Genomic DNA, 19322 nt, shown 5'->3' on the forward strand with positions numbered 1-19322 from the left:
CGGCTGGGATTCTCTTTTATCAGGGGCTTGTGTGATGACTAGCACGATGGGACCCTGATCTTAGACTGGGCTTCTAGCTTACTATGGTAGTACAATGGATAACTAAGACTAAGTAACGACTAGAGGTCTCTCGGTCCATTACTAATTCCTGAAACCGCTGGTGACTTACGTTTCGCACGAACGTTGTACCAAAAGGAAAAAAAATCATACTTGTTCTAAAAAAAATTAAACCCTTTTTATTTGTATATTTATTTTATATATAAAAGAAATTAAAAAAAAGAACACAAATAAAATGTTTATTATGGCAATTCAGTTTTGTCAGAGCCCTCTGCTTGGGCCACTGCCTCTGGTCCACTGGAAGTTAGCAAAGTCCGCCGGTTATAATGTCCCTTTATGATGCCAGAGTTATTGTTCTCATTAAGGATTTGCTTCTGTTTTTGCCTGTTAAGAGACTGTACAAGTCCTAATACAACAGCCGCTAAGGAATACTGTCCAGTCAGTTTTCTCGGTTGTAAGATTAAAGGATTTGGTTGTACTCTTCCTAGAAGAAAATATGTTTTGATTTTTCCTTCCTGTTCGCTGATACCTTTGACGTAAATCTCTCCTCGATAGTCGAAAGCAAATCCCTTGTCCTTCAGGATTAGATACGTTTCTTCAGGCACTTGTATTCTGCCGCTTACACCCGTGCTGTCCATTCGACTGGCTAAGTTAACCGTTTTGCCCCAGATATCATATTGGGGTTTCTTAGCACCGATAACTCCTGCTACAACAGAGCCATGGCTAATACCTACAAACAAGATAAAATCAAGAGGAAACATAATTAGACAATCAGGCAAGAACGTTTGAAGTACCAAGTCTGCAATTATGCTTTAGAAGTTTGCTTCAGACACATTCTTCTCTGAGTTTTAGGAAAAGGGTGGAAATAAAGAGAAATAAGGACATAAAACATTGGAACTTCTATATGGATATTGATTGTATATGGTAGCTATCACTGTATGATGTGAATATCCGTGAACTATGCATCATCTTCCACCAATAAACTTGGTACGGTACAAGGGCTCAGGACTAGCTCTTGTTCCAAGTAGGTTTGCCATCTTATGGGAGTTTGTCCTGCAAGACAAACTTGTTAGTATTACGCTATCAGGATGTGACAGCATCATATTGTTACTTCCCATGAAAAGACATCATAACATCATGATGCAATTGCTTAAAAATGTCATAGTTTCTTAACAGCTTAGCATTATTTGGGAAACCTAAAATTGTCCTGCAAGCACTCCTAGTAAATTTAAGACAAGGGGGAATGCTGTAAGATTAAAAGGGTCTATATGCCTATTTTAAAAGTAAATTCAGTACCGGTGAAAGGTGATAGATACACAGCTCTGGAGAGAAATTGCTGTAGCAAGAATAGTAAATATGGCAGGCGACCAGCTTGGCTTAACAGTGAATCCTTGCTGATCTTAAACACAAAAAAGAAGCTTACAAGAAGTGGAAGATTGGACAAATGACCAGGGAGGAGTATAAAAATATTGCTCAGGCATGCAGGAATGAAATCAGGAAGGCCAAATCACACTTGGAGTTGCAGCTAGCAAGAGATGTTAAGAGTAACAAGAAGGGTTTCTTCAGGTATGTTAGCAATGAGAAGAAAGTCAAGGAAAATGTAGCCCCTTACTGAATGAGGGAGGCAACCTAGTGACCGAGGATGTGGAAAAAGCTAATGTACTCAATGCTTTTTTTGCCTCTGTCTTCACGAATAAGGTCAGCTCCCAGACTGCTGCACTGGGCAGCACAGCATGGGGAGGAGGTGACCAGCCCTCTGTGGAGAAAGAAGTGGTTCAGGACTATTTAGAAAAGCTGGACGAGCACAAGTCCATGGGGCCGGATGTGCTGCATTCGAGCGTGCAAAATGAGTTGGCGGATGTGATTGCAAAGCCATTGGCCATTATCTTTGAAAACTCATAGCGATCGGGGGAGGTCCTAGAAAAAGGCTAATATAGTGCCCATCTTTAAAAAAGGGAAGAAGGAGGATCTGGGGAACTACAGGCCAGTCAGCCTCACTTCAGTCCCTGGAAAAATCATGGAGCAGGTCCTCAAGGAATCAATTCTGAAGCACTTAGAGGAGCGGAAAGTGATCAGGAACAGTCAGCATGGATTCACCAAGGGTAAGTCATGCCTGACTAACCTAATTGCCTTCTATGATGAGATAACTGGCTCTGTGGATGAGGGGAAAGCAGTGGATGTGTTATTCCTTGACTTTAGCAAAGCTTTTGATACGGTCTCCCACAGTATTCTTGCCGCCAAGTTAAAGAAGTATGGGCTGGATGAATGGACTATAAGGTGGATAGAAAGCTGGCTAAATCGTCAGGCTTAACGGGTAGTGATCAATGGTTCCATGTCTAGTTGGCAGCTGGTATCAAGCGGAGTGCCCCAGGGGCCAGTCCTGGGGCCGGTTTTGTTCAATAACTTCATTAATGATCTGGAGGATGGCGTGGACTGCATCCTCAGCAAGTTTGCAGATGACACTAAACTGGGAGGAATGGTAGATACACTGGAGGGTAGAGATAGGATACAGAGGGACCTAGACAAATTAGAGGATTGGGTGAAAAGAAATCGGATGAGGTTCAACAAGGACAAGTGCAGAGTCCTGCACTTAGGAAGGAAGAATCCCATGCACTGCTACACACTAGGGACAGAATGGCTAGGCAGCAGTTCTGCAGAAAAGGACCTAGGAGTTAGAGTAGACGAGAAGCTGGATATGAGTCAACAGTGTGCCCTTGTTGCCAAGAAGACTAATGGAGTTTTGGGCTGTATAAGTTGAGGCATTGCCAGCAGATCGAGGGACGTGATCATTCCCCTCTATTCTGCATTGGTGAGGCCTCATCTGGAGTACTGTGTCCAGTTTTGGGTCCCACACTACAAGAAGGATGTGGAAAAATTGGAAAGAGTCCAGCAGAGGGCAACAAAAATGATTAGGGGACTGGAGCACATGACTTATGAGGAGAGGCTGAGGGAACTGGGATTGTTTTGTCTGCAGAAGAGAAGAATGAGGGGGGATTTGACAGCTGCTTTCAACTACCTGAAAGGGGGTTCCAAAGAGGATGGATCTAGACTGTTCTCAGTGGTACCAGATGACAGAACAAGGAGTAACGGTCTCAAGTTGCAGTGGGGGAGGTGTAAGTTGGATATTAGGAAAAAAAATTTCACTAGGAGGGTGGTGAAGCACTGAAATGGGTTACCTAGGGAGGAGGTGGAATCTCCTTCCGTAGAGGTTTTTAAGTTCAGGCTTGATAAAGCCCTGGCTGGGATAATTTAGTTGGGGATTGGTCCTGCTTTGAGCAGGGGGTTGGGTTAGATGACCTCCTGAGGTCCCTTCCAACCCTAATCTTCTATCATTCTATATACGGACAATGACAATGCAATCTTCCCCACATTGCCTGATCTGTATAGCTCAACCTTGATGTGGAAAGGTCACCTCTAAGGGACCACAGTTCTGCTGGGTATGTTTTGGGCTTATCCAGTAATGCAGTCTCCTATAATGACTGTCAGGTACAGGCATGTTACTACTGTATCCAATACATACAGCCTATCACTTTTGTGTCCCATCCTAAGGGTTTCATCCAGGATGCCAGGTTCCCCATGGCAGCAATTCAAAACCACTGGTGATCCTATAGGTCTGGTCAGAACTGGAATTAGATTTTTGTGAAAAGCCAAAAAACAAGTTCCCATACTTAGAATAAACTCTCATTTCTATTTTACAGGAGAAGCAGCTGAGGCAAGGAGATTAAATGAAAAAAGTCAAGATGAGTCAGCATCAGATCCAGGATGAGCTATAGTTGCTCCTGGATCCCAGTCTAGTGCTCAGACCATCACACAATGAGCCTCTCTGTCAGGTTCATGCGAGAGTGTACAGAATGTTATCATCCATTAGTACAGTAGCTTGAACAAGAGATTATAAACATTATAAAAAGAGAACCAGAAGATTCTCCTTTAGGCTAAGTAGTAGGAGCCTGTATTTTGGGAGCCGGAGGGTTGGATTTGTATCCCTGCTCATGATTGAAGTCAATGTGACCACAGAAGACAAAATAGCTGGTGGTATTGAAGTTCTGTACATCCACATGGTCAATATACAATGTCCTTGCAGGTTATAATAGGCAGCAGGTAGGTAACAGGCAGCAGGTTTAAATCAAACATAAGGAAGCACTTCTTCACAAGCAACCTGTGGAACTCATTGCCAAAAGTATAACTGGGGGTTCAAAAAAGAAATAGATGAGTTCATGAAAATAGGTCCATCAATGGCTATTACCCAAGATGGTCAGGATGCAACCCCATGCTCTGGGGGTCCCTAAACCTCTGACTGCCAGAAGCTGGGACTGGATGACAGGAGATGGATCACTGAATAATTGCCTTGTTCTCTGCATTCCCTCTTAAGCATCAGGCACTGGCCACTGTCAGAAGAAAGGAGACAGGGCTAGATGAACCACTGGTCTGACCCAGTATGGCCATTCCTAAGTTCTTATGTATAAAGGGTGTGTGCTTGCAAAAAACAACTCACTTTATTTCAAATGCTTGCACTGTACTTACCGATGCGGAGTTCAAAGTTGTTGAACGAATGTTTGTTGATCTCCTGTATACTTTCATTCAAAGCTATGGAGAAGTCAGCCAGAGCACACAAATGTCCCCATTTGTCTTCACATTGCTAAGAGTGAATTAAAACGGAATACATTAGGTGTGTTTTGCATTTGCTATAAAACAACTCTCTCCCCAGAGCTAAGTATGTGAAATCATAATTCATAAGAGCAGTCTCATCATACCCTATTAAATCTCAGTGAAGTGGTTCACTGTTAATGGAGAGATAATACATTCCATTTATGGTGCACTGCTTACACATTTCAGTACAGAGATGCCTTGCTGTGAAATATTGTAGATGCTTTGCTTGAAATCAGGAATTTGATGGGTAATAATGGGAATAAGCAGGAGGTGGGACTTCAGGGGATAAAATTAAAGCTGGGAGGGGGTGAGGAAAGAGAAACACAACTTGGTTTAGGAGGAAAAGTAATGAGAATGGGAGTCAGGGGAATAAGGGGAGAAACAGCATTGAGAGTGAAAGAAGAAAAGAGGAGAGAGAATTCTTCGAGAACAATTGTGATTTTCATTCGCTAGAAGTTCCAAATATCTATTTTCTTCTAGTAAATACCACCCTGTGAGCATCTAAAAATGACACCAATATCGTTTACTTTGCAGGAATGGATGAAGAGCATCACATTGACATCTCTGCTTGTTTTAAAAAGATTGAATTAGCCCCTTACCTGTTTTTCAGGTGATAATCCTGACACAGCCATGTATGTGCTGCCAATGGTTTTAATTTTTTCAATATCTTGAAATCTTTCTTCACCTAGTAACTAATGCAAATGAGACAAAAGGCTGTTACTTCTATAGTACCTGATGCCAAATGCTGTACAGTTAAATTGTACAAGTAAAAAGATCTAAACTAATACTTATTCTCACAGTTCATTGTAAGGAAGATCTAATTTGGTAGAGCATCTTGTGTAATTGACAATGGCACACAGTTCGCTTGAACTTCTTTGTACAATGAGCTTAAAGCTTTCAATGTTTTCATGCTAGATAGTCACAAAATACATTCAGTTAAACCCTGCTGTGCCCTGCAGGGCTGCTTGGCACATCATATTATAGATAGTACAAAATACACACACTCAAGTCCAATTTAAATTCAGGCAATTGCTGCAGTTCCATCACACACACGCACACAGATATACATACATGTACACACACAAATTGAGCATAAACAAACTGAAAAAACAACAACCAACCAGCACCCAAAATGTTACAAAATCTCCTTGAATCCTAGAGGAGAGTTCTCTCTTATTAGGCAAAATATTAACACCCTTATACAATATATTACTATGCAAAGTTCTTCCAATTCATGCGTCTGAGGTTCCCATTGATTAAAAGCTAAAGGGATTACTTTATTCAAAGCAAGATGCATACCACAAGCTTATCACAGATGACCTCCCATCAAACTAACCACATTGTACGTAAGTCAAGAATCTGGGGTCTTGGAAACATTGTATCTTGTTTATGGAAATCACACCACCTGTCTCTAATGGAATGGTGCACTGCCACCTATGCAGGGAATGTAAACCCATATGCCCTTCCAACCATGGAAAGGCCAACACCTGATCTACTTTTATTTTCTTCTATCTGCTTGCAAAGCCATTTATGTGCCTTTCCCTGCCCAAAAGCCAGAAGCTTCAATGCTCTCTTAAAGAAAGGAATCACTGCTTGTAACGCAGCCTTCATGAGCAATCTGATGGCAACAGATCAGTGTGAACAGGCGTTGGGGGAAAACAATTTTGGTAAAGAAACAGATTTCATTTTCAGCTTCCAAAGTGTTTTTGTAAACTGCAGTGAGCAACACAGTAATTTAAAAAGCATGACAAATATCTGAACCGTGCTCTTTTCAGGCACAAAGAAGCCATTGGCTCTTAGATCATTTACAGAGAATATCTCAAGCTATCTTCTTTTTTTCTTCTATTATTTTAAATACCCTTATATTTCAGCTTTAGCTTTTTTATCAGCTGCTTCCATCCATGTTTAAAACAATGCTTTCTTTTTCATTTTCTGCTCTGTGGCATCTTACAAAGATGGATTTTAATATCGTGGGAAAATATTCAAATTGACTCAGTTCTTCCGCCCCCCCTTCCTGTGTTCACTAATTTGCCCAGGCAATTTAGGGCACATATTCTAACACTCAACCTACCTTGAGCCCAAAAACTAATTAAGGGCCTGACCCCACATTCTTCACATATCCAAGGTCAGGGGATGTCATTGAACATGCAGAAAATGCAAAATTGGTCCTCAAGTGTACACACGCAATATTAGAATCACAGAATCATAAAATATCAGGGTTGGAAGGGACCTCAGGAGGTCATCTAGTCCAACCCCCGCAGCACCAATCCCAAACTAAATCATCCCAGCCAGGGCTTTGTCGAGCCTGACCTTAAAAACCTCTAAGGAATGAGATTCCACCACCTCCCTAGGTAACCCATTCCAGTGCTTCACCACCCTCCTAGTGAAAAAGTTTTTCCTAATATCCAACCTAGACCTCCACATCTGCAACTTGAGACCATTGCTCCTTGTTCTGTCATCTGCCACTGAGAACAGTCTAGATCCATCCTCTTTGGAACCCCCTTTCAGGTAGTTGAAAGCAGCTATCAGATCCCCCCTCATTCTTCTCTTCTGCATGCACCTGGGCATATTATGCAAGTACAATTTAATCAGTGAAGTGTGAAAATGTGATTCTGCAGTTAAATCATAATTTATATTTGCGACAGCATAATAATGGCTATGGCAAAAGACTGATATCATAAACATGGCTTAAATCATTGCAGCATAAAGAGAAAGGAAAAATGGTCCGTGAAGTAGAAAGCCCTTATTAAAATACCAAAACAAGTAATATGAGCACCAAGACACCACTAAGGTGGTAAGCACCTTAGATTAAACTGATTAGATAGAAAATGAGATATCAGAAAAATTTGGCCTTAGATCTGCAATTTTCAGGGCAGGGACAGCGTCTATGTGTGCTTCTGTACAGCATACAAAACACTGAGGGCTTGGCCTTGGTTGTGGCTTCTGGGATACATTGAATAATTATAATAATATTCATCCTGGACTCCGAAAAGTGGTGCTATAAAAAGGCAGCACAGTGTCCATATAGTAAATGTGCCTGTTAGTGCCTCTGAGCACGTCTACAAAATAGAAAATCACGTATAACTGCATTCTCAAATGACACGTTGTCACACTGAAAGACTCCCCATGCCAGTCCAGAAGTCAACACCTCCCGGCTCGCCCATCAGGGAGAAGCCTGGATAACTAGACAGGCCTTACAGCAGGTTCTGAATGTCAACAGACTTTTGGAGCTTTGGGGAAAGCAAGTTCCAGAGTCACATGCCCCCAAATACATAAATTTGCGGCCAGACTATGGCCTGGCCTTATGTGACTGTACAAGGATATAAGAGGAAGTTAGACACCTGCCTCTACACCCATGTGAGTCCTCTTTGGACTGCTGCTCTAGGCACACAAGGAAAGCAGGGCTCCATGAGGCCATTGCTTCCTCCTCCTGTGTGGGGAGTTGGAGGAGAGGGGTAGGGGGTGGGCAGACTTGAATTCATTCCCCACAATGTAGGTTATTTCTCCCCAGGACAAAGGGTGAAGAGGGGCGGGATTGTGATTCTCTGAGTAGCATACAGCTTCCCAGAAGCACAGGAAGCACAAAATGGTTGAAATTCAGCCAGAGAAGTCTTCTGTTTGTTTTTCTCTCCTCAACATAGATCTACTACCAGGAAGACAGAAGACCAGACCATAGCAGTCCTGTTCACCAAATTAGAAAGCAATCAACACTCATCTCAGTTTTTGAGCATAGACAGATTGGTTTCCTCAGGCTGACTACACCCAGAAAAGTTCTCCTGATGCACACCACTCCTCCTTATTTGCAGACTGCTATGGTGGTGAAAGAGGTGGTTTACATCACAGCCACAGCACATGACTTAAAAGTGTACATGCAGCAATTGGGTGAATCCGGAACAGGATTTTCACCACTAGCGCTCTAACCTCCCTTCCTTCATGCTTCTTCGGCCACAGAAGGCGTACCAAAGAGAATGATGCAGAAGGACATTTAGAAGACACTGTATCTGTGTGTCAAGGAAAGAAGATAATTATATTGTCCCATCAACGTATAAACCAAATGGTTCAGCACAGTATGTTCCTTTATGCAGCTCTCAAACCCAACTGGGTGGGGAAGGAATATCAGCAGAAAAGGTCCTCTGCTCAGGTAGGTGCAAATCTGAGCCCTGATCTCAAACTGAATAAAGAACGGGTTGTTATCATTCAGTGACTCCATAATTAATTTGTTCCCCTCCACCTGCCAGATCTGCAAACTGAATCTAGGTTCTGACAGGCAAACTGGATTTGTTCCGGCTCACATGCCATCACTAATGACAACTACATTCCAGTTGCAGAATCTTTAATAGGAAACAATCCATCTCACTCTCTCTCAGCTGACTGGGGCAAACAGGAATAATAAGCAGTCACAATGGATGTTGGTCACTGAAGTCAGCAGCTCCGACTCCGAATACACGCAGGGTGCAGAAACGTTGACTAAGATGTCACCATTTTTCATAATCACCCTTCTAGCTCTTAACAGCTGCTGAGTAAAGCAATTGTTTTTCACAATCTTTATATATGTAATGCTGAAAAGCAGCATTTTTCCAACACTAACAGTGCTGCTCCCAAGCTGTGCGTCCAGATTTGCTCACAGGTCTGCAAATAAGGAGTAGGGTGAAATATTGGCAAGGAAGTATCATGCACACCAAGGGTGGGTCCCCTCCACCTTGTCCTTAAGTCAATATTTGCAAGAAAATGCTGCTAGCAGACTTTCAGCTAGGGGATATTGCACAGCTGAAAACGGGAAGCTTAATGACTTCTCTGTCTCTTTGTAGTACATTTTGTTCATGCTTCTCAGCCTTTCCTTCTTTCCTGTGTATGATCATTAACTCTTTTCAGTTATTCTCTCTTATTTGCTTCCTTTCAAACAGCTGAGCTGCAGAGCAGAGTCTAGCTGGAGTAAGCAAACTGCATCTCCACACTAGAAGTAGGTTAGCAGCTAGCAAGGGATCACATGATTTCATTTAATATCCACACCAAAACCTATCTATTATACAGCTAAAGATGTCTGAGACTTAACATAGTTCCTCAATAGGCTCTTTATTAATCAGAGAGTAGGTGTTAGGGACTTGAACGTGAGATAACATTCATATTCTTGGTGAAAGACACGTCTTTAGTGATCATAGCTACAGCAATATGATTATTCTGCCAAGATTGCACTCCCATGCATGACAGGACTTCTTAAAATTAATTCATAGCATAAACTTTGCATTATCTTTGAGGCATAAAATCTGAAATCAGATCTACAAAGAAAAACAAAACCATTAATAAAGAAATATGGTGACAACTGGGTGTGAGCTTAGGTATAAAATCAGATATTTATACCTGTAAAGACAGCTATGCAGGAGCCTAGCAGGTAGCAAAGCTTGTTAAGTAGCAATGATATTTGAAAGGTAATTATGTTACATAGGGACCTCAGATTGTGCCTCTTTGTTCCTCCCTGACCACCACTACCTCTCCCCAGCAATTGCTGTGCCCCATCCAGTTCTGTGGACACATCCTCAATCTTCTCCTCTCATCCACCTCTTTATCCACGATGTCTACATTCAGCAAATGCCAGTGAGTCAAAATCCAAGATGTACCCACCACCAGTCTCCCTCTCACACTACCCTGGGAGAGGAAGGCAATGGTCCTGGTTTTGCCTCTTTGTGCCTCAGTTCCCCACCTGTAAAATTTGGATAACAATGCTTCTGGCACAGGGGCAATATGAGGATAAATTCATTTAAAATTCTGAGGCGCTTAGACACTGTGGTGCTGGGGGCCATATAAGAACCTAGAAAAATGTATCTCCCCTACTCCATTCATGTTCTTATCACTCACACCCTCATCCTTTTCCTTTGGTGCCCTTTGAGATCCCATCCTTTCAGTAGAAGAGTACTGTGAGCCTTGATTGTATTCCCTCTCACTTTATCTCCTCCTGACACCCAGTTCAGCGTCACAGCAACAGACAGCCATTCACTGTCCTTTGGTACTTTTCCCTGGTGGTCTCAAGATTGCCACTATTCCTACCCTTTCTGAAGATTCCTCCTTATTTGTGTCCGTCCCCACCTTCTCTCCATCTGATCTCCAATCTTTTCTTTCTTAGCAAAATCCTGGAAATCCAATTTTTTTTTCTGAGCGCTCTAATTTGCTTTTCCAAAAGCAATGCCCTGGATCCGCGGTGCTCAAGCTTTTCCACACTGAAACCAGGACCTCTCTCCCATCTAGCTGGGATCAAGAACTGCTGCCATTTAGCAATATGTGAAGGGCAGAGCGGTCGCAACCTACTGAAACTTGTTTGTATCCCCCAGGTTGACAGTCTCTATCCTTGGTAGTTTCCACTCTGGCTTCCAGCTGCTTCACAGTTCTTAAACTGTCCTTCTGCTCAAAGATCTTCTCAAGTCTAGCCCTTGTTCCTTTTCTCTTCTAATCCTTCCTGACCGCAGTACAGAATTTGACACCATCTATCTTGACATCCCTATTAATTGATTGGCAGAGTTAGCAATAGCCTTGGACAACTTGCTTCCTGCTCTCACTCTGCTATCCAACTGCTCCTCTCTTGCAACTGGCAATGGTTACTTCTCTGCCATTAAACCTTAGGGGTTTGTCCTAGGCCGGCTTCTCTCGTCTTGTTTATCTTATCCCCCTTGGCGCCTATTCTGAAATCAACCTTTGTTGTCCTTTCTGGGGAAACGATACCTAAATATAGCCCTCTACTTTAAGTCCTTTCCTCACAGACTATTAGCATAACTATGAAACTTAGTTCAGCTTAATATATCTAAACCTGTATCCTCCCTATCTGATCAGGCCAGCACCCTCAATCAAAACTCAACCATCTCTCCCATCCCTCGTTTACCATCTTCTTTCAAGAATCTAGACATTTGATTTGACACGGTTCACTATTTTTTCTTTCATATTCTTTGAGTCCATAAATTCATTGGCTTCAAAACAATGCCATTACTTTCTATATCTGGACCACTCCTTTCCCAAAACTAGTGCAGATAACTTCATCCTCTTTAACCATCAATACCAAGGTATAGTCTATATCTATATTATCTAGATGTATTGGGACAGATTCTGATTGCAATCACACAGGTGTAAATCCAAGTCACTCAACTAATTTCAGTCTTAACTTCACCTTACTGGTGTAATTAATATCAGTGCTTGGCACTTTCAGTAGAAGAAAAGATACAACTTGAATAGCAATTACAGTAATGACCAGGCACAAATATTGCGGGGACTTAGTAAATATGATTAATCAAATGTCAGACCTGCTGATCTGGGTGTTCGTTATTTAAAGTCCACCAAGTCCCCTTCTCTATTAGCTGGTATTACCTCATCAAAGTCTGCAATGATTTCATTCAGCAAACGGAGACATTCCACTCCTTGGTTATTCATTTCAGTTTGAGAATAAAAATCAGCAAACCCAGGGATGGAAGCAAACATCACGCCAACAGCATCATAGGACTGAGAGTATAACTCCTAAGGGAACAATAGGGAAGAAAAACAAGTTGGAGTGGAAATGTATCCCATAGGTGGCAAAGGGCTGCAGAAATTCATTGTCTGCACTTCACAACCCATGTCTCTATCTTTTTAAGAACAGCTTGACATTTGTTTAATGAACAGCTCTGCACATGGCATTTCATAGGTACTATTGAGTTCCCTCGGAGGAGGTTGCCAAGAGGGTTGCCAACATTTGTAATTTTATCATGAGGCTCTTGCAATATTTGGTGCTTTTCTTAAAGCCCCATCAGCTTGAGTCATGTGATTATGTAAGAATTTCAGCTTTCATTTAAAAGAAACACATTTTCAGCCCTCATGGTTGTGAAGAAGCCTTGGAAATGTGTATCTGCAAGGCTCAAATAGTGCTGTTGTCTAACTGGGTTCTTGATTTCTGTTCTTGACTCTTCTACTGACTCACTCTTTAGTCATCAGGACATCTCTTCTCTCTGTGCAGCAATTTACCCAACAATAAAAATGGGAATAACAACAACAACCCAGGGGCGCTGTGAGGCTTAATTTGTTCAAGTTTGTAAAGCACTTCAAGTTCTTTGGAACACAGCTGACTTTCTTAACCCAGCCCCTCCTCCATCTGTGATGGAGGTGCTTCTGCAGGGACAGGGGAAGCATACCACAGAAGTCAAACTCCCCCTGTCACAGCTGCAGTACTCAGAGTGGAGCCTGGGGCCCTAATTATGGGAGAAGAGACAGTGTGAGAATGAATGAGTGTGTATATATATATATATACATACACATATGTACTATCTCCCCAAGTGCTGTCTATAAAACCATTCAGCTGAGCCTTCCCTTGCTCAGTTGTTCTATTTTTGGTAGGAAGCATCAAGATAGAAATAATAAGTCCATGAGAAAGTGCTTACAGTACACATCTGGGGAGTCATTTTTTGAGAGCAGGAGAATTAAGTTAATAGCCAGACATGAATTACAAGATTGATTGTACAGTAATCTTCCAGATGTGAATGCCAGCCAGCTCATTCATAAATCCTCCCCAGGTATAATCGCTCCAGGAAATTGCCTTGCAAAAAAGCAGAGGTGGCAGCTGAAATACAACGGCAAGTGTATTGAATGCATCAGCATTGACCTACCAGGCATCTGGTTTCAAGGCTTCTTTTGAAAATTATTTTAGCACTGAATATGAATGTGTGTGGATGTACGTTATATCTCAATGGTTCAGTAGGATGGAGCATGTACTCTCCCAGCAGCCATAGTCCCTTCCAGTTCTAGGAGATAGAATATCTCTATTTAAAATATTCATGACAGAAGATGGCAGGGCCCAGACCTGGAGTTTATTTCACACTAAAAAAAGTGCTTTGCTTTGGCTCTCTTTCTGACATATGCACACACACCTTCAATTGTGCAGAATTACATCGTGTTTTCTTAGCAATTTAATTCTTGCAGAGTAGGAAATTCCCCAATAGGTTTAACGCTTAAGTGCCTGGACATGTAACCTTTGAAGATGATGTCATCTTTTCCTAGTTGATATTTTAAAGCATAACTTTTAGAAAAAACGATGGCTTGTCCTGTCAGACCTATTTTGGCTAGTTACATCTATTTTCAAAAAAGTACTGTCTGACAAGTGGGATTCTGAACCCATTTAATTGTACTGCAAATAGCTTATTGTTGGTATCTTGATTCTAGAACTATTTGTGAACCATTGGTTCGTGATGCACAGTTCAAAGGTCATGTATATCTCCAATCCCAAGCCTGATTTCTATCGTACTTTAGAACAGTGGTTCTCAAAGCCGGTCCACTGCTTGTTCAGGGAAAGCCCCTGGTGGGCCGGGCCCGTTTGTTTACCTGCCGCGTCCGCAGGTTCGGCCGATCGCGGCTCCCACTGGCCGCAGTTCGCCGCTCCAGGCCAATGGGGGCTGCGGGAAGCGGCACGGGCCGAGGGATGTGCTGGCCGCCCTTCCTGCAGCCCCCAATGGCCTGGAGCGGTGAACCGCGGCCAGTGGGAGCCGTGATCGGCCGAACCTGCGGACGTGGCAGGTAAACAAACTGGCCCGGCCCACCAGGGGCTTTCCCTGAACAAGTGGCGGACTGGCTTTGAGAACCACTGTTTTAGAACACACTCAAGGCTTGTCTACACTTACTGGAGGATTGACACTGCGACGATCGATGCATTGACAGTTGATTTAGCGTGTCTAATGAAGACCCACTAAATCGACCGCTGATCACTGTCCTTTCGATGCCTGTACTCCGCCTGATTGAGAAGAGTAAGGGGAGTCGACGGGAGAGTGTCTCCCGTCGACATCGCATATTATGGACCCCGTGGTAAGTAGATCTAAGCTATGTTGATTTGAGTTACGCTATTCATGTAACTCAAATTGCATAGCTTAGATCGACTTTTCCCTTTAGTTAGACAAGGGCTCAGCTTGGCCCCTACTAATGTTATTGTGAGAATTTGACTTATTTCTGGTCACTTTCCTTTCAGACACGCTTTCTCCCTTTTCTTTTTTTCTCAGATTTCCTTCATCCCTTGAGTAAACCCCTCTGAGATCTCCATCAAGGATCTCCAAAGCCTCCACTACCAGCAGCTGTTATTGTCTGTTTCCTCTGTCTCAGGGGCCTGTCCAGTGTAGCTCTGTATTCATTCTGATTCTTATCATATGCTTATTAAGTTTGCCGAGGCCCATTAGGATACATTCTTTAATTACATGGTCTCTATTTGTTCTAAAAAACAAAACCTGTTTCATTCAGTGCACAGGATGGATAGTAAATGAGGCAAACAGCGGTAAGAAGAGAAAGGATGTTCTCTTGGATTTAAGGGACTGGACTGACACCCAGGAAAGCTGGGTTCTGTTCCTGGCTATGCCACAAACTTCTTGTGTGATGTTGAACATGACTAATGATACATATTGTGACAGACCCAGACCAGTGGGGTACAGGAGTCTGGTAGAGGGCAAATATACTGGTCACTGGATGAGTAGTTTTCTGTTCCCTGAGTGACCAGAGCAGGGGCTGCACTAGAGTAATCAGGAACCTGCTAGAACCAGTTAAGGCAGGCAGGCTAATTAGGACACCTGGAGCCAATTAAGAAGAAGCTGCTAGATCAATTAAGGCAGGCTAATCAGGGCACCTGGGTTTTAAAAGGAGCTCACTTCAGTTTGTGGTGCGAGTGTGAGGAGCTGGGAGCAAGAGGTGCAAGGAGCTGAGAGTGAGAGGGTGTGCTGCTGGAGGACTGAGGAGCACAAGTGTTATCAGAAACCAGGAGGAAGGTCCTGTGGTGAGAATAAGGAAGGTGTTTGGAGGAGGCCATGGGGAAATAGCCCAGGGAGTTGTAGCTGTCATGCAGCTGTTACAGGAGGCACTATAGACAGCTGCAGTCCACAGGGCCCTGGGCTACCTCCCAATTGACCTGGACTGTGGGTTCTTCCAGAGGGGAAGGTCTCTGGGCTGTTCCCCAACCCACATGGTGAATCTCTGAGGCAAGAAAATCGGTCAATAAGCACAGGACCCACCAAGATAGAGGAGGAACTTTGTCACAATATGTATGAGCAGAGTGTATTAAGGTTGCACAGGTATTAGTTAATTCTGGCATTTCCTATCTTTTGAGGGCTTTGCAACATTAATGTTCTTTTAACATTATTTTCTGCATGGAATAAATAATGTCAGACAGAGGCAACAGCTTTAACATTCTCGCAGCATCCTAAAGGACACTATTTTTCTTTTGCCTGTTAGGAAAAAAGTATGAGAAACAAACGGATACGTACTTCGTTATCTCGATCCTTCTCCAGGAAGTGACGGGCAACATGACTTGGCAGAATATTTCGTAGCATATTTTCATTGTGTTCCCTTAATTCCTTCATTTCATTGATTTCTTCTTTCGCTTGAACACGCCACAGAAAGTCCAGGCGGGCTGTGTATTCAAGCTATAGTTATGAGGAAAGGCAAACATTAAGTCTGATGAGATAAACACAGACATGGGATTGTAATCATGGAAGCCTGTCGCTACTACCTAAATTTCTTCAGTGCTATAGACACCAGAACTATGACTCCTAAGTAATTTTCTTTCTCCTATGAACAAATACCAGCAAAAGGTCATGTATAGTGAGAATTGCAAAGGAATCAAGGGCCCAATAATATTAGTCATATTGCTATCTTATATTCAGTGGTTGGAACATTTCAATAAGTTATTTCCCCCTAGAACACACCTGCATTACTTAAAGAATGATATTATGGAGTCAGAAATGAGATAAAGTAACAGAATAAATAGCTAGGTTAACAACATATTCTTCCACCTCCTAAATCAGAAAATATATTCATCTTTTTACGACTGTTTTCAACTGGAATGTACTTCACGAAAAACCAGATCCAGGGTGAATAAGGATACTCTGCAGAGAGGTAATTTACCTCTCAAGGACAAGCACTCTTCTCTCAGTGAAAAGAAGTATGAAAAGCCCAACATGCTTCAAGAAGGACTTTCAAGTCTGAGACGCCTGAAGTGAGCTGTTTCTGCTGCTAGGGCAAATAGACATTTGCTTCTGGTTTTATATATGATAGTGGAAGCATATCGATTGTCTTGTAGCTACATAATATTTCCATCTAGTAATGAACCAATACCATTGTTAGGACTCTTTTTTTTCCTAATATGTTTTTAAAAATCCTTCTTATTGTTCTTAAATGGATCCCTTTTGCTTCTCTTATAAATTTTCTATAAGTTCTTCCTTCTGATTTATACTCACTACTATCAACTTCCATTTTCTTCCATTGGTTTTATGTAATTCATATATTTATCTATTTTTATAGCTCTAAACCAGGTTGTTATTTTAACCAATACAGCTTTCTTCCTCGATTGTCAGATTGTGCTTTTGGGGACATCTAACGAAGTTTTCTTAAACAATTCCCAATTATTATTCACATTTTTACCAATTAAATTCTTCCTCCCAGCTGACATAATTGTTTTCAGCTTTGTGAAATTGACCCTTTTAAAGCATCATATGTATATAAAACTGTTGTGGACTTTATGCTATTTGCATGTTATAAACATGATCTAGTCATAATCACTTGTATCTAAGCTACTACAATTTTTTAGATTTGTGATCAGTTCTTCTTTATCTGTCAACATGAGGACTAATATAGAATTCCCCGGGGTTGGATGCAACACTTTTTGAGTTAGGAAATTGTCTTCTATAATATTTAGAAATTTCGTTATTTGCAGAATATTTCTCATTGCACATAATGGAAGATTTCATTAAAATTTTATTTTGTAGTTTAGAATGAGAGCTTTGAAATGATATATGTATTCACACTACCTGTGAAAAATAAATCACTAACAATGGGAGAATTTTAACATAGGACTCCTCCAAGCCCAATCCAGCACATCAGTGATTAGCCTTTATATCCAGGCCAAAATCCAATCTGGATAATTTAATTTTCGCTATTTAAAATTCCCTCTTATTTCAGCTGGAATAATTTTTCTATGCCTCCCTGCCACAAAATGTCTGCTCTGTTCTACCCCAGAGTTGACTGTATGTGAGTTTGTGGGAGAGAGTGGTCTGTATATACAGGGTTATTAAATATCTAAAATGTAAGGTTATTTTTGTCTGTGAACAAATGGAATGGCCCCACTGTGGTGTTAATGGGAAAGGATTGTTCCAAGGGCTGCATAACTGCCAATCAGTTTTTTTGGTGTTGCCATGTGATTACTAGAAATGTGGCTACCTTCATTAGTGAGTAAAGAAAATAGACTATTGCATGGGAAGCCAAAAAGCCCCAAACCCTAGGAGTGGAGATACCATCCAGCCTCTATGCATATATAATCACCATGCATGGTGGAAGCACAAGGTGCTAACGAGTTCAACTCTCAGTTTTCTCAGTATTTCTAGTTTAGTTTATTTTTGGGACGAGGGAGTGTAGTAAGGACATCTCTTGAGGATGCTTCCCCTAAAAGCAAATAATCACATGCTGGACTAAAGAGATTCCAAGGACAGAGTGCTTGCAAATGTGCTTTCTCCCCTCTCACGACACTTGCAAGACCTTCCACTTCACACTCAGTTCAGTGCAAAGACTCAATGGGAGATGGATCAGTCTCCAGAAGAGTTAGCCTGTACTCCAATGACAAGAGAGAGTTTTAACATTACATTGAATTTCAAAGCTTCCCTCAATTTTCCTTCTTCTCTCTTTCCCCTAAGATTCTTTTCCATTCCCCAAATTCTCTCCTGCTTTCACCTCTCCTCCCATGAAGCCCCTCTCCACATGCAGAGTTATTCAGATGCTGAAGGGTCTGAGGATGGATGCTGGATTCTCCTCCATCTGCACTGATGAATCTCAAGCAGGTGGAGAGGAAGAGCTTCTAAAATAAATATAACTAAATTACAAGAAGCTCTTTACTGCAAGTATGTGGACTTAATCTCCCTTGGGTTTAATTCAGTGGAGAGGAGTAGTGCCAATGGAGTAACAAGGTAGAGACGGTGAGAAGCTGAGATAATCGTGTTTATTTTGTGGTTGAGAAATAGCTACTTAGGCAAATCAGTCCTACCAGCCAGAATGCAGAGCTCTGCAGAACTGAAATATTATCCCAGTGTTGTGGGTCATAAATGTATAGCTTTCCAGCACCCTGACTAGTGAAAATCCTTTCTTTTCAGTGTATTTCATAGCACCTTAAAGTGCCATATGTTGTGTTAAAAGATAAGCATGCTGAGCTCTGGTCACATTTTGCACTCTGGCCATATTGCAGTGTACTTTAAGTGAGAATCAATTATTGGCTTGGCATTTCCTCTCTCTCTCTCTCTCTCTCTCTATTTATATATGAAAGGCTCAATGTACTCATGAAAAGCTACCTGGAAAGATAGGGTAAAATTAATCCACTGACAGTAAGGAATAAATCTGGCCTAAAGCAACCATCTCTGAACTAAACAAGCAGAGAGAGTAATTGGCGCCAGTTTGATAAGGACTCTTGATAGACCTATCTGGGGTGGAGAAACAGAGGGACTTGATTCAGCTGTGGCTTGTTTGGTCCCTGGCTGCAGTTATTAAAGCCTCCCTTTAGCTGCTTAGGCAGAGTGTTAGAGGTAAAGTTAGGTCTAATAGATGCTTTAGCTGCTATCCAGAGAGCTAGGGCCCCAGAAGCATTTCCCCGTATGGAT

General features: G+C 42.0%; 1 protein-coding gene across 1 annotated transcript in view; it reads right to left on the minus strand.

The window, feature by feature from the left end:
• Positions 1-299: 299 nt before the first annotated feature.
• Positions 300-19322, minus strand: part of ADCY8 (adenylate cyclase 8) — a 199077-nt gene continuing 180054 nt past the window's right edge. Inside the window, exons 14-18 of the mRNA XM_026659238.1 lie at positions 15948-16106; positions 12052-12198; positions 5304-5396; positions 4579-4693; positions 300-787 (exon numbers count right to left, since the gene is read on the minus strand). Of these exons, the coding sequence (XP_026515023.1) occupies positions 300-787; positions 4579-4693; positions 5304-5396; positions 12052-12198; positions 15948-16106 (1002 nt within the window). The remainder of the gene's footprint in view (positions 788-4578; positions 4694-5303; positions 5397-12051; positions 12199-15947; positions 16107-19322) is intronic.

The sequence above is a fragment of the Terrapene carolina genome, unplaced genomic scaffold (assembly GCF_002925995.2).
Source record: "Terrapene carolina triunguis isolate 2854851 unplaced genomic scaffold, T_m_triunguis-2.0 Scaffold58, whole genome shotgun sequence".
NCBI lineage: Eukaryota > Metazoa > Chordata > Testudines > Emydidae > Terrapene > Terrapene triunguis.